General features: G+C 33.1%; 3 protein-coding genes and 1 non-coding gene across 4 annotated transcripts; 2 read left to right on the top strand and 2 right to left on the bottom strand.

Annotated features, from left to right (window-relative positions):
* Positions 1-997: 997 nt before the first annotated feature.
* Positions 998-2,506, top strand: LOC127118122 (protein VAPYRIN). Its single transcript, XM_051048270.1, has 2 exons — positions 998-1,912; positions 2,017-2,506. Exons 1-2 carry the CDS (start codon positions 1,253-1,255, stop codon positions 2,431-2,433), a joined length of 1,077 nt encoding a protein of 358 aa, XP_050904227.1. The 5' UTR covers positions 998-1,252; the 3' UTR covers positions 2,434-2,506.
* Positions 2,507-5,935: 3,429 nt separating this feature from the next.
* Positions 5,936-9,415, top strand: LOC127118121 (probable methyltransferase PMT23). The gene is made up of 8 exons (XM_051048269.1): positions 5,936-6,546; positions 6,950-7,099; positions 7,223-7,493; positions 7,594-7,704; positions 7,843-8,014; positions 8,126-8,380; positions 8,499-8,693; positions 8,985-9,415. The coding sequence occupies exons 1-8, from the start codon at positions 6,070-6,072 to the stop codon at positions 9,175-9,177; spliced, it is 1,824 nt and encodes a 607-aa protein (XP_050904226.1). The 5' UTR covers positions 5,936-6,069; the 3' UTR covers positions 9,178-9,415.
* A 570-nt stretch (positions 9,416-9,985) lies between these two features.
* On the bottom strand, positions 9,986-12,098 carry LOC127118120 (peptide-N4-(N-acetyl-beta-glucosaminyl)asparagine amidase A). Its single transcript, XM_051048268.1, has one exon. It carries the CDS (start codon positions 11,955-11,957, stop codon positions 10,167-10,169), a length of 1,791 nt encoding a protein of 596 aa, XP_050904225.1. The 5' UTR covers positions 11,958-12,098; the 3' UTR covers positions 9,986-10,166.
* Positions 12,099-12,221: 123 nt separating this feature from the next.
* TRNAK-CUU (transfer RNA lysine (anticodon CUU)) lies at positions 12,222-12,294 on the bottom strand. Its single transcript has one exon. It is a non-coding gene; the product is annotated as a tRNA-Lys (tRNA).
* Between the last annotated feature and the right edge of the window lie 4,204 nt (positions 12,295-16,498).

Raw genomic sequence — 16,498 nt, 5'->3', positions numbered from 1 at the left:
TGATTATTAAGATATGCAAATGATTAGGATTAGTAACCTAGATGATCATTATTAAAGGTAGAGTGAATTTTGTGGTATGACATTGGGTTGTCTTTTTTTTAAAATTTATTTTCTCTTAAGAAGATTTTGACATAATCCCCTCTTTTTTTTGTTGCAATCATGGATTATATTTCAAGATATTGTCTTTTTTCAAAAACTAGATAGTTACAACGATGATTTTTTAATGAAAATGGAATGCCCTTAATTTTGAATGGCATTCCATAAAACAATTATCATCATGTTATAGTTTTTATTAAATTTGTACTATTTTGGCCTAATCTATAAGTAAAAAAAATATCTTATTTATTAAAAAAAGATAAGTAATTGCATTTAATTTTTTATTTCATATAATAAAAATATCATAACTATTAGTATATCCTCAATTAATTTTTCATCCATTAATGATATTAAATAATTAATTCAGAGATATTTTTGAAAAAAAATATTAAGTACAAAAAGATTTGTTGATATTCGATTATATTTAAGGTGAAATAATTTAGAAGACTTTTATTTATAAATAAGACTAGAGAGAATTTCAAAAACGCTTTATTTGTCTTAACTCTTAAAATGCGTTATGTTGGTCTTTTTTTATTTAATTAACGACAAAAAAAATTCAAAAACCAATCACTAAATTCATCGTTAATTAGACAAAGAAAAGCATCGCGTTTTAAGAGTTAAGAGATCAATCTGATTTAAAAAAATATAGTTAAGGGACAAAATATTTTACCTAATTATTTTTACTTCTTTCGTATTCTTGCCTATAGTATAGTTTTTTCAGTTATTTTTTACTACGCCAATTTTTAGTTATTTCTTTTAAAAGGTTAGTTTGGTTAATTTTCTTCTCCAGCCCCATTCTTTACACATAAAAAAGGTTACTTCTCTATGCAGTAATTCATTTTGAGTTTTATCCAACTATCACATTCTTGTTCTTTCTTCAAGAAATCCTGAAAATTGAATTTATTTTGATAATCACTTTCTACGCTCAACTTAATTATGTCCTACTTAGACTTAATCAACTACATTTTCATATCATACAAAATTTCCAAAGTGTAAAATGCAACTTTAGTTTTGGAAACAAATTAAATATAGACATATTCCATTGTCGCATTATCAATTTATCACGTGAACTCCAACATTCTCTTCTTTCAACGTAAATATACAACCAAAAAAAACTCTTAATCCTAAAGATCCACCCAAAACACAGGTTCGGAAGATGGAGAAGCTGGTGGAAGTGTGCGAACCAGCTGAGGTTCGGATAGAATTCACACTCAACACCAAATGCCGAGCCACTGTACAACTCAAGTCACTCCACTCAACCACACCAATAGCTTTCAAAATCCAAACCTCATCCCCCAACAAATTCCTGGTTAACCCACCGAGTGGACTCATTCCACCTCTCTCCATCTCCACCTTCCAAGTAATCCTCAAACCTCAACCCAATCTCCCTCGATCTTACCCTCGTTCACCCTCCGACCGTTTCCTCATCAAAACCGCCGAGTTTTCATCCAACTCGTCCGATTCAACTCACCCCGATTCCATCAACTCATGGTTCGCTTCTCGACCTTACGGATTCTCCACTTACGATATCAAACTCAAAGTAGCTTTTATCGGTTCGTTTCTTCTACGCGACGCCGTTTCTCGCGCCGATTTGGAAACTGTTAGGGGTTTGATTAAACGGCAGCGTTCTGTGTTGGCTGGTTTGTCTCTGGATGAGTCTAACTCGCTTCTCCGAGTTGCTTCCGAGTTAGATAACCCAGATGATATGGTTCTTCTTCTCCTCGAAGCTGGATTGAGAATTCACGAGACGGTTAGATCGGACCATTTTAACCGTCACGATGATGTACACGTGGCAGATGCAAACAATGTACAACACGTGAGTGTCTCCGCATTTATTCACTTTTCCGTGTACTAGTCATTAATATATTAATTATTGAAATTTTAGATTATTAGATAACTATTGACTTTTTTTTTTATTAGGTGGAGGATGTGGAGCATGGAGAATTGGTGTTAGAGGCATCAAGAAATGGAAATGTGAGGGAACTTGAGACGTTATTAAGAATAGGTGTGAATTTCAACTACCGCTATGATTATGGTTTAACAGCGGTTCATGTTGCGGCATTTAAAGGGCACAAGGAAGCGGTGTTAATGCTATGTAAGGCAGGGCTAGATTTAGAATGTGAGGATGATGAAGGTCATGTGCCTTTGCATATGGCGGTGGAGAGTGGTGATTTTGAGACGGTTAGGATTTTTGTTGAAAAGGGTGTGAATGTTAATGCTATGAATAAGAAGGGTGTTACACCTTTGTACTTGGCTAGAGTTTGGGGACATGAGGATGTTTGTGAGTTGCTTATTGGGAGAGGAGCGTTGTCTACTCTTTCTCTTGCTTTAGCTTAAAATTATAGTACTACTTTTTGTCATCAACCATAAAAGTTGCTTATTAAATAAAGTTGTTCAAGCTTAATAATAAGCCATTTTTCTTCTGGCAAATATAGGTGACAGTGATTGGAGTATGTATATTGTATGGGACATCAGTAGTAAGTGAAAAAAACTGGTGGATCTATACATTTATTTTTATGGGAGGCATGTACCTTTGATAAATTATTGGTAATTTACTATATACATTTATAAAATGAAGTGAGTCAACTATTAAAGCCGTGTGAGTACTTTTTTTTTATTCACACGGGAATTTTACTATTTTTAATTTATTATTTTGAAAAGAAAATTTTTTTTATTATTTTGATTAATTTCATTTTAAATTTTACCATCACGAGTCTCACCTTCTTCTTTTTACTTTAAAATATTTGTTCTGACTGTATATGATTATGGTAAATTTTATCATAATTCTATCATGATGGTTTATGAATTCCATATAATATAACCATAATAGTGGTATCCTTATTCAAAAGGTACTTCAAATAGATTAATCAAATGGTATGAATTAATTATTTCCATATTATTTAAATAGCGCATTGAAACGTTTTTTCCGGAATTAGTCAATTTGACCACTTTTGAGAAAGTCTCGTGACATGGTCAACTCGTCTATGTGCCGAGTATTTGACATAATTTGTCTATGTGTCGAGTATCTGACATAATTTATTGTGTTCCATTTAAAACTTGTAGTGTGTTCCACGTACTTGTATTATGTTAGGTCGAGATCTTTGACAATGTGTGAGTCTGAGCATGATGATTCACAATCCCTTAAACATGATATTTATAAAGATGAAGTGATTAAGCCATTATGGAGAAACATGACTGTCCACAATCCCAAAAGTATGGTGAGTGCTTGCTATTTTTGCAGTGATCTTTGACACCACCTCGTTAAAGAATCATAATAGATGATGACATTTCGAAAAAGTCTCGTTATATGACCAACTCGCCTATGTGGTAAGCACATCGCCTGATTCATTATGTTTATTTAAGACCCCCTCGTGGATGTTCCAAGCAATTGTAGTGTACTCAGTTGAGCTTTTTGATAATGAGTGGGTATGAGTCGTTATATTTATAATGATTCACAGTTCTCTAACATACAAAACCTATAAAAACGAAGTGATTAAAAAAAAGATATAATGATTCAAAAATAAATTATCAAATCTCTATACATTATTATATATATTTTTAATGTTATTGAGAAATTATGAATTGCATTTTGTATATGCATCACTAACATATAACATTCACTTTAAAATGGTGGTGAAACATTCTAAAAGTTTTGAAGAAAAGAAGTTCATGAGTTCTAGTTTCTAATCTGTCAATTTTTAAAAAAAATATCTTAAATATAAAACTTTTATTTAATAATAATTATTATAATATAAACATAATAATTTAGATAGTGTAAATTTTTTACATTATCAGTTAATTAAAATCGTTAATTTTTTATATATATTTAATTTAATTTTAATCACATCTAAAGTATTTTTTTTATGAATGTTTGTGAGGCATCGATGATGTAACATTTTTTACACTTGCATTGCATATCAATTAATTATATATAAAAATATGAGTGAAGATTCATTTTGGTCTCTCACAAAAATTAATAAATCCAATTTAACTCTCGAGAAATAAAAAGATCATATTTAATCATTTATAAAATTTAATTGAGTCATATTAGTTCCTCTGCTAATATTTTTCAAATCGATTTTTTCCTACTTTTAAACATAAACTAAATTGTCATATTATTATTTATTATTTATGCCACATATACTTTTAAACAATTCATATTTAAAAAAACATAAAAAAATCTGAAAAGAATCAAACTCGATCTTTAAGCAGCACTATATCTCTTTACCAGGGCCAACGTGACAACAAATAATTCTCCTAACTTATAGTAATAGTAAATATTTACTTATTTACTTATTTCAAATAACACATAAATAAATATTTATTTATTTTAGTAATTCAATTAATTATTAAATACTTAATTAATACAAACCAAATTTGTATATTATTTGAAATAAATAAATATTTACTTGTGTGTTATTTGAAATAAATAAATAAATAATATTTTAAATTATAGATTAACTATTCATTATTAGAAACATTAACAACGTAAATTGATTGATCTAAGGGAAGAGTGAGTATCTTTTAACTTAATGAGATTTGGATTCAATGGGTATAGATTTTGTATTTATAATCCAGTTAAATTTTATAAAGGATTAAATATAGTCTTTTATTTTTTGAGATTAAATTGAACTCTACCATTTTGGAGACCAAAATAGATTTTTACTTTAAAAATAATAAATTAAAGAATTTAATTAGAATACATTAATAATATAAAATAATTTTATGCAGTCGGAAATTGAGAAGTGTTTGATTTTTATTTCTATTTCCTATTTCGTTTGTTTCAAAACAACTGTCATTTTAGCAAATATTTTTTACTTTTAAAATGATTTTATTCTTATTTTTTAATGTAAAAATAATAAAAAAATTTAATTATACTCTCCGATTAATACTCTTTATACTACTTACAACACATTAATAGAATTAATTTAGTAAAACTTTATTAGTATTTTATAACCATATTATTGTATTTTTTAATTTGTATTTAAAAACTTAAACAACCTTCATTTTAAAACGAAAGTAATACATTATAAAATAATATAAACGGACGAGGATGGTGAATGAATCTTATTTGTTCATCTCTAAATTTAATGGCATCTTGCTCGTAAAGTTAAAAAGCACTCCCTCCATTTTAAAATAACTTGTTTTAACAAATATAATTTGTTTTTAAATTAATGACTTTTCATTTTTTTAATGTAGAAATAATTTTATTTTAAACGTGTCATTTAATTATTAGTTTTTACACTATTTTCAACATATTTATAAAGTTAATTAATAATATATAATATCTTACGATAATATTATTATATTTTTTAAAATGCAAAAAAAAACCTTAAACATAATGATTTTGAAACCAAAGGATTTTAAAATGAGGGAGTAGTTTAAAAAGAAAAAAGAATAAAAAAACAAATCATATATGGTCTATTTTCATTTTGCAGAAGGTATATCTTGAGTTACTTTTAGAATTTTTTTACTTTTCGATCCCATATTTAAAGTTAAAATTTTAAATTATTGCACTTTTTTTTTAATAAGGGATCCGTCTTAAATTTTAAGATTAATATATTATTTTAAACATATACTCGATCATTGATTGAACGAATTCTTTCATAATTGCAAATGCAGTCCTTTTAAAATGGAATAGAATTTAAAATTTTAATTTTAAAAATGTGTTAGAATAGAAAGAAGAAAAGAAAAAAAAGAAGCCTATTTTCAGTGATCAAAATGCAGTCATTGATTTACTAGTAGTAATTGTTAAAATATTCGAGATATAAATAAAAAAACTAAGTTAAAATACAACTAAATAAAAATAGTAAAACCGTGACACCGTCACCCTAGCGACAGTGTAAACGCGTCTAGATCCTAGGATTGACTTGAATGAAACTGTTCACTTCTTAACACCAAAGTAGTTCTTTCTAAGTACACATTCCTCAGACTCAAACAAACAAACCCAGATTTCAGACACAAAAACCAAAAATGGCAATTCCTGTTGAACACTTCTTCAAGCAAAAGAAATACCCTTTCATTCTATCTCTCTCTATCTTACTCATCTCCGTCACACTCTTCCTCATCACCACCGACATCACCACCACTTTCAACCCCTTTGTTATCTACTCCGATCTCAAACACCAACCCCAACCACCACCACTCAACCCTACAGAATCAGATTCCACTACAATTTCAAAACAAGAAAAACTACCCTCAGAGGAAGAGGAGCCTCGTGTTAGGGGTAATACTAATAATAATTTGAGTATTGATTGGAAGCTTTGTAAGGAAACTGTGACGGTTGATTTTATACCTTGTTTGGATAATTATAAAGCGATTAAGGATTTGAAGTCGAGGAGACACATGGAACATAGAGAAAGACATTGTCCTGAAACTAGTCTCAAATGTTTGTTGCCGATTCCCAATGGTTATAAAAAACCAGTTCGTTGGCCTAAGAGCAGGGACATGGTGAGATGAGATTGTTAGTTTGGTAAGAAATTGTGTGTTTTTTTGTTGTTGGTCTAGATCTTTGTTTCTTGAACTTGTTGTTTTTATCCCATTTCATCTATAATAGTATTAGGCCTTTGTTTTTAGTGTCTATCAAGCACAAACATCGGAAATACGATACCGACATTGACACAGACACTTCGACGATGATAATATTTTGAAAAAAAATGAATAAATTAAATGTATTGTTATAGACACAGACACTAACACACTCTTTTTTTCCAGAGGTGTCGGTGCTATATTGCTTACTGTTTTAGTTTTAGCTCAATTTTACCATGAAATGCTACCTTATTATATTCAATTACTTCCCTTTTATGTTCATAGTTGTTTGCAACTATTGAATTTTATATTTTGGTTTAAACAGATTTGGTATGATAATGTCCCGTATCCGAAGCTAGTTGAATACAAGAAAGACCAACACTGGGTTGTGAAATCTGGTGAATATCTCAAATTTCCAGGAGGTGGTACTCAATTCAAAGACGGCGTTGATCATTATATTGACTTCATAGAGAAGGTATGATTTTGTGCGCCTTCACAAATTTTTCCTTTATTATGATATAGGACTGGTTTTTGAAGGCTTACTAGCTAGCGACAATGTTTGTTTTGTGATTTGCTGATTTGTTTTGTTATACGCTAGACATTAGCGAAAATTCAATGGGGGAAGCATGTTAGGGTTGTTCTTGATGTTGGTTGCGGCGTTGCTAGCTTTGGTGGATATCTGCTAGACAAAAATGTTATTACCATGTCATTTGCCCCGAAAGATGAACATGAAGCTCAGATACAATTTGCTTTAGAACGGGGAATTCCAGCAACTCTTTCGGTCATTGGAACACAAAAGTTGACTTTTCCGGACAATGGTTTCGATTTGATCCATTGTGCACGATGCAGAGTTCATTGGGATGCAGATGGTAATTTTCTCTTTTTTTTTCTTCATATCCAGACAGCTTCTTGAACTTCCTTACATGTTCGGTTAATATCAATATCTGAAAATCTGGTTTACAACTTTAGGTGGTAAACCGTTATACGAACTCAATAGGATTCTTAGACCCGGCGGTTACTTTGCATGGTCTGCAACACCAGTTTATCGTGATGATGATCGAGATCAGAAAGTATGGAAAGGTTTGTCTCTTTCTCTATGCTGAATTTTCGTAACATGTAATACGGATACTAATTGTTATATCTTAGGAGATCAATGTTATCCTTTGCGCTTAAGAAAAATAAAATAAATCTCATTAAATTTTATTTTTCAAAGTGCAGCCATGGTGGCTATAACAAAAGCTATGTGCTGGAAGGTTGTGGCTAAGGCTGACGATTCATCTGGAATCGGACTTGTTATATACCAGAAGCCTACTTCATCTTCTTGCTATAAGAAACGTCAAGAGAACAATCCACCTATATGTGAAAATGTGAATGGGAAAAATAGCTCATGGTATGTGATTGAAAATTTTATTTACGCCGTCTCAAATCAAACCACTATACCGTTGTTTCCTTTTGATTACTTTCTTTCTATTCTTATTTCCGATGCATTATTACTTTTAAGGTATTCCCGACTCAATAGCTGCCTTACCCCTCTTCCGGTTGATGGTAAGGGTAAACCGCAGAGCTGGCCCATGCCTTGGCCTCAGAGGCTTACGAGTAAGCCCCCTAGCCTAAATCACGATTCAGATGCCATTGATGAGTTCAACCAGGATAGCAAGCACTGGTCTCAACTGGTGTCAGATGTTTATGACAATGGTCTTTCGATAAGCTGGTCAAGTGTTCGAAATGTAATGGACATGAATGCTGGCTATGCAGGGTAAAGTATATATTTAGTAAAATTTTCAACTTTGTACGGATTTATTGACACCGTTGTCTCAAGTTGGCTACTTTAGTTTGAAATTCTTTTGAACTGATACCAAGTGTGTTATTTTCAGATTTGCCGCAGCACTTGTTGATCGGCCCATCTGGGTGATGAATGTAGTGCCCATTGATGTGCCGGATACACTTCCTGTTGTATTGGACCGAGGATTAATAGGAATGTATCATGATTGGTGCGAGTCCTTTAATACCTATCCGCGCACATATGACCTCCTTCATGCTAGCTTTCTTTTCAAACATCTTGAGAAAAGGTATGCTTATTGTAAAACCGGATTCTACCCTAGACAGTAGGCCAGCTTGAAGTCCTCGTCAATGTCGTCATCCTTATGGTTAAGAGAATGATCTGATCAGTATGGTTTGACCAAAACAAAAAAAATCAAATAAGAGTTGAGTTTTGAGGCACGCAAATTTGTTTTTGTCAAATCGGTACCAATGTAGTCATTGTTTTAGCTGTGATGACGCGGAGGACTGTGAGCTTCTACATGTAGCATTGCTATGTATTGATTTGAGACATGTTTCTGACATATTTCACACTTTGACAGATGCGACCTTGTAGATGTGGTCGTGGAGATAGATCGCATATTGAGACCAGATGGATATCTTGTGATTCATGATTCCATGGAAATGCTTAGCAAACTTGGTCCAATCTTGCGCTCACTTCACTGGTCTGTAACGTCGCATCAAAATCAGTTTATTGTTGGCAGGAAAAGTTTTTGGCGTCCCACAAGTTTATGAATGCTCATATGTTGACGAACAGGATGTTGCATTCTTTCGATTTCCCGATTTTCAGTGTATTCTAAATCAAAATTACAAGCAACAAATTGTACTTTAAGGAATATTAATTTATTTGACCGGTAATCTTTTTTGAGTGTGAAATTAGTTGGTGAAACATGTATTTATAGTAAATATAGAGAATATTATGAGCTTGGTTGCTTTTTACATACATAACAGTGTAACACTACCATTCCAAGTATAGTTCTATTTTTGATTAATCAAACAAGTTAAAATCAATTTTACACATCTAAAAATGTTTTTTCATGTCCAAAATAAAAAACCAAATATAAAATACAGTGACATTTTATCGTTGAAGGGTTTACTCCCCATCTTGTCCATTATTTTTTGGTATAAAGTTATGCAAATCAAAGATAGGTTATTGCCACAAACTAGCATGGATGGCATCAGTGGCTTGAACAACCTAATGCTTGAAGCTGAAGTTATAGCTTACCAGAGTTAGGCATGCTTCAAGATTCTGAGTTTATTGAGATATTTACAGATTATATGTTTATTGAGATATTTAGATCGACAGTGAGAGTTAAACTCATGACCTCCTGATATATGAGCTAACTCCTTATCAATCGAGTGTCTAATATCTGTCGTATTCCTTAGCTAAACTTAGGATTCTACTCAAAAGCAATAAGTACTATTTAGCACAAACTTAGGATTCTACTTACAAGCAATAAGTACCACTTGACATTTTTTGTTGCATGTGTGTCTAACATCTATCGTATTCAGTTCCTGTGCTTTACAGGCAATAAAATCCATGTGAACAAGATTTACTTTTTATCATTATCTTCCTTTCATCAAGGTATCTTTTATTTTCGTGTATGTCTAGATCAAGGCACAGTGGCACAAATAAGAATAACAGAAACATACAGATTAAGAATGTACTACACAAAAACCTACATAGGAAACTACACAACTAGGTACACTTGCTGCAAGAGAAACTACAAGGAATTTTCACAGATAAAATTTGAATTGTCAGTAACAATCCTGCCATTATCAGCTGCAACATTCCGATTATAGCAATTCGACTTATCAACATGACTATAATTTTGCTTCGTGCTCGCATGACCATGTAGAACAGAATGACCCTTCACATTAATCCATCCCTTCGATTCCTGAACATTACTAATCGAATTCATGATTCCCTTACCTTCATATCTCTCAATGAAGCCGTGAGAAAAATTACTAACAAGCTTATATCTATCACCCAAACCCGGTTCTGTCACAGTAATAACACGGAGAGGATACTTGCGCTTTACTCTTAACTTGGAAATCAATTCACCTCTGTTATCGCTCACTTTAACAAGCTTCCTGGCTTTGAATCTCTGCTTAACAATCTTATAGGTTCCATTATTTTTAAACTTCATAAAGTTAGTAAAACTGAATCCCTTTGAGACAACGGTGGTAACGTTGCCGGAACTCGATAAAACCCACCCTGTTACTAGTGTGTTCTTCTCTGCTGCCACATGAAACTCACCATCAAGTCCTCTAAACTCTTCTTGCCGTTGAACATCGGTTTTCGGGCCATGACGGATAACCCGGTTCGCATGAACTATAGAAGATTCATGATCTAACCAAAGATGCAAATTCGCATTCACAAGCCAAAATGACAATCCTTTACTCACCCCAATTCCAAAAACATGTCTTCTCCCATCAAGAACCTTACCCAAAAACGGTGTCAATTCTATATCATAGGAAGGAAGGTTAAAAGCACCGATAGCTACAATTGGTTCCCAAAACAGCGGGTTTATCCCGCCAGTGAAAACAACCGGAAATGGAATCTCCGATCCAACAACCTCACCGTCGATCGTTACATAAACTTCCCTGTAAGCTCCATTCCCTCTCCCGGTGGTTAAACCGTTCGTCTTGATATATGAATTCGGAGGATTCGAATACCAAAACTCATCATTTCCATGAAAAGAAACGTACAATTCAAGAACTGCTTTATAAGTATTCCGCGGAATTCGAATTCTTTTTACCCTCAAATCCCTTTCTTTCTCCAACCTAAACCAAAACCCTCGTTTTCCATTGTCAGATACAGGAACAATCAAATCAGCTGGTAATTCCTTCAAAGCCTTAGAATCCGGTACTTTGACTTCATCCACAAGAGATCTAGATCTTGATTTTGACTTTGAATTTGAAATTGAAGTTGAAATTGAACTTTGATTAAACGGAATCGTAACGGTGTTATCGTAATAGTATAAGAGAGTAACTGTGACATGATACACGCCGGTGAATTCGGTGTTGACGTAATTCTCAAGCATCATGGTGAGGTTGAGGTTTGATTTAACAAGTAGGGAGGTGTATTTAGTAACATCTTTATGAACATTCCAGAAGATTCTAGAATTAGAAGGTTCGGCGGTGCTTGTTCGGAGAAGCTCGACGCCGGCGAGCCAGATGGCGGCGATGCGGTCGTATTGTTCGCCTTTGGTTTTGGCGTGGAAGTGAAGGAGGACACGAGTCCATGGTGGAGGGCAGTCGAAGGGAGGGAGGTAGGGTGTGGAATAAGGGGGGGTGTCGATAGTGTTGGCGAAGGAGTGGTGGAGGATTTGTTGGGAGCATGAGGGGGTTGGTTGGTGGGTGAAGGGAGGGTTGGTTACTTCTATGGATTCTTGGTGGGGTGCATTTGAGGGAGGGTGTTGAGAAATTGTGTAATGGTGTGGTTGAGAGTGGGAGTGAAGTGAAAGGGTGAAGAAAAGAATGAGGGAAGATAAGAATTTGTGGAGGTGCATTTTGGTGATTGGAGAGAAGTGAGGGAATTTTTAGTTCATGTTAGAGTGTTCAATAGTTGTAGTATTTTGGTGATTTTTGTGGATTGCTTGATTTATAAGTAGGATAAAATGGATTTTTGTGTGTGTAGTAGACAAGGAAATTTCTCAGTTTGAAGAGAATACTATGAAGGAGTGAACGGGAAAACACTATACGACGTCGTTTGGAACAAGTTTAAAATCTATATAAAACGGTGCCGTTTCACGTAAACTTCAAATAAAATGTATCGCCCACCGTGGGGCTCGAACCCACGACCACAAGGTTAAGAGCCTTGCGCTCTACCAACTGAGCTAGACGGGCTAATTGCTATGTTTCAGGTGGTTAGGTTTTTGATATTAGTGTTCAGATAATAGGCCATTGCTTATTTTGATTTGTATAAGAGAATGAGATATTATTACTAATTTTTATTTTTTAATATTATATATTTATTAAATAATAATTAAATTTTGAAAAAATGATAAAAAACATGAAAAATAAATTACAACTAATCAAATGAGAAGTCTGAACTCGAACAAATTCGTATAATTTGAATTAGACAATGTTGATAATATATTACTTAAATAGTGTTTATTTAGCAACCTAAATTTGTTAATGTTTTTGCATAATGATTATTTTTCAAAACATCTTTTAATTTTTTTTTTTTGCACCAAGCCTTTTAAAATGAAAGTTTAATAGATTATGATGTGAAAAGTTACTTTATAATCAATTATTATCCTTTTCTAAACTCGTTCAATAATTAGTTTAAGAAATCTTCTAATTAATTATATCATTATGATGCAAATATGGTCTACATTTTTTTCCTTTCTTGACCAATTTTTTTATTATATGGAGGATTTATGATCATTTGAAAACACACAATAAATTTAAAATAACTTATCTTTTACTCACTCATTTGTTCTTCAAAATTTTGATTTTCACTTAAATATTATTTTTAATGTTTGGAGAGAAAATACATAACTAGATTTATTTTCTATAAATATTTGTTGATCACTAATTGTAGTCGAGAGAGTTTTTTTTTTACTATGATATTTTGATATAAAAGTTTCAAGTTCAACCTCAAATTAAAATAGGTTATGGGTTGATCCTATTGTAAAAGCTCTGTGATATTGAAAGTCTAAGGGTCATTTTTTTGGGACTAGACATGAGTCTTGTGGTTTTGGACTAAATTAGGATAAAATTTAGTGGGTTCTTCTCTGGTCTTTTATTAGGGTCGGTCCAATTAATCTGGGTCCCGATCTATTTAAAAAATAGGCTTAAAATAATATGAATTTATATCGATTTTTCGAAAAAATCGGTACAAAATCGTATATTTTGAAAATAAAATATATTTTTACACCTATTTTTAACAAATAGATGTAAGATAGATTTTGAAAATATTATGATTTAACACCTATTTTAAAAGAAAATAGGCGTAAAATGTATAGTTGTAGTAATTCAAAAAAATATGCGGGCCCCTCAAAATTTAGGGTCCAGAGCGTTGCACATGCTAAAGGTCGGGCTTGTCTTTTATCTATTTACTTTTTATCTTATTTTCTTGTACCCCTCTTTATTTTTTACCCATCTTCTTAAAATCAACCTTTAAATTGTTTTGCTTTTTAAAGTTGTAAAAAAAATTAAAATTCTCCCCTTATGTGTTTGAATTCATTTGGTCAACACCATAACTCAATGTCTCTGCTTCAAATGGAATGACGTTTTCTCCATAACGAACTCTAGGAACGGACAATCTCCTGAATCATATGCTTTCTCCTTTCAATCTTTCAACTCCATTAACCACCTATTTTTCATTGAGACTTCATCTAAAATTTGACAACTCTTAATAAAAGCCGATTAAACATCAGAAACAAACTAATTTATTACTTTCTTCAATTCATTGGCTAGGAACTTCGATAAAATCTTATAAATTCAAACTTTATAATGGTTTAAATTCCCTTTAATTAACCAAATTGTCAATCTTAGGAATTATAAATATTGTTGTTTACTTCAACTAAGACAATCTTATTCACATTTAAACAAACTCTTTAAATTAAATTAAATAAAATATTAATTAATTTAATTTATAATTAGTTAAATTAATTATCAATTTTTTTATTTAATTAAATCATACTTATTTAAATAAATTATATTTATATTAATGTATTAAATAATATAACTAATATCTAATTTAAATTTTATCTAATTTTATCATTCGTTCCATTGTTAGTACTCTATGTGTAACACCCTGATTTTTAACAGCGGAAGTGTTATCTCAAAATTTTGACACTAACATAAGTATGATAGAAGTCATGTGATAATGATTTTAGTCAAGTCAAAATGAAGAATAAATGGTTATAAGGACTTCGACAAACATGGTTGGCCGACATGGATAATTACTAAAGTCGAAGTCGAAGTCGAACTGGAGAATTAAGGACTTAGTAAAATTGAGAGTTTCAAGTCATACTCTGTGCAATCGAATGATGTGCAAGTAAGATAAGATCAAACAGTTACTTAAATACACATGGAAGATTGTCGAAGACGGAGGCTGCATGGAAGTGAAACGTGGCATGATGTGTTTAGTCGACTATCATAGACGGTTATTTAAGGATTAATATATAAGTAGTGTTGAATTTGAGTTTGAGATGGATCCTATCAAATATATATTTGAGAAACCTGCTCTCTCCGGAAGAATAGCAAGATGGCAAATGATTTTAACAGAGTATGATATCTAGTATACTACCCAGAAAGCAATCAAAGGAAGCGTGTTAGCTGATCATTTGGCTCATCAAGCAGTTGATGATTACCAATCTATGAATTTTGAGTTCCCTGATGAGGATGTTATGCTTGTTACTGATTATGAAGAACCTGGACCGAATGAAGGACCCGAACTGGGATCCCGATGGACTATGGTTTTTGATGGATCTTCTAATGCATTGGGCAATGGTGTTGGTGTTGTAATTATTTCTCCCAAGGGTTGCCATACGCCTTTCACTGCTAGACTATGTTTTGATTTTACCAATAATATGGCTGAGTATGAAGCATGTATTTTGGGACTCAGAGCTGCTATAGACCTGAGAACCAAGTTTTTGAGTGTTTACGGAGACTCAGCCTTAGTAATCAGTCAGATCAAAGGAGAATGGGACACTAAAAATCCGAATCTCATCCCTTATCAAGAGCGGGTGTTGACATTAATCCCATACTTTGAAGAGATTACATTCGAACATATTCCACGAGAAGAGAATCAGTTGGCAGACACATTGGCTACCATGTCATCTATGTTCAGAGTCAGATGGGACAATGAAGCTCCCATGATCACCATTGAACGATTAGATGAACCAGCATATTGTTATGAACTTAATGCTGATGAAGTAGAAGAGAAACCTTGGTTCCACGAAGTAAAAAGATATTTAGAAACTCAGGAATACCCTGAAGGGGCATCCATCAATGACAAAAAATTTCTGAGGAAGTTCTCCGCTAAATTCTTTTTGAGTAATGGAGTATTATACAAACGTAATCATGATTCGACTTTGCTTCGCTGTGTGGATAAAAAGGAAGCAGAAAAGATTATGGAAGACATGCATGACTGCCATACCCCAAAATTTGCCCGTTAAGTTTTCAAGACATTCTAATCCATGGTCAAGACATTAATGTTAAAGGAACAAGGGTCCAGCGCACAGGTTACCAAATCCAGAAGATGACCTAAACTGGCATGCTCGCTAGGCGAGCAAACCCTTTGCTAAGCGAATCCTTCGCTACCTCACTCGCCTAGCGAGCTCACGAAATACCAGAAAATTTTGGGCTTAATTCTGAGCCCACTAAGATAATTATTATAAATACCAGAACTTCATTCAGAAAAAAGGACACACACAGATAGACAGAGGACGGAGAGGGAACAAGCAAACCCTAACAGAGGCAACCGAAAAAACCCTGGAGGCTAACCAAGAGAATTCAGAACAACCCTAAAGGAAACCCTGAAGGAAACTCATTTGCACAAAGGTTACCTCCGCCCAACTCAATCTGACACCAACCCTAAGAGTGATCTGCCAATTCAATATTGCAATTCAATTGCAAACAGGTTTGCACTACCACTACCGCTTTATGCTCCCAATTTACATGTGGCATTATGATTGAATTTATAAATGTATCTTAGGTTTTGCATGTGGATTTAAGTATGCATGGATGTCTTGAATGTTTAACCATGTAATTTCTGTAATGGATACCATAGGGTTTGGAGCTTGCTGAAATCGTACTGTTATTAAACTCGAAACCCGCAGCCGTTCGCTAGCACATCGCTAAGCGAGCATGTAGCGAGTGTTCGCCAAGCCTTCGCTAGGCGAGGCAATAGCAAACATGACAGTCGCTGATTTTTTTTCCGTTCTGTTTTGTGCTTATCTGACATGTTCTATCATAGCTATGTATTATTTGCCTGACATTATTATTGCTGCGATTCCTTTGTTCGGTGCAACTATTGATCACACCCCATTTGGTATTCTGACCTGTTTGCTGAATTTTGTGAGAGCTCACATACTCC

Source organism: Lathyrus oleraceus, chromosome 2 (genome assembly GCF_024323335.1).
Source record: "Lathyrus oleraceus cultivar Zhongwan6 chromosome 2, CAAS_Psat_ZW6_1.0, whole genome shotgun sequence".
Taxonomy (NCBI): Eukaryota; Viridiplantae; Streptophyta; class Magnoliopsida; order Fabales; family Fabaceae; genus Lathyrus; species Lathyrus oleraceus.
Note: the sequence above shows the minus strand (reverse complement) of the source record. Positions and strands in the feature narration are given on the sequence as shown.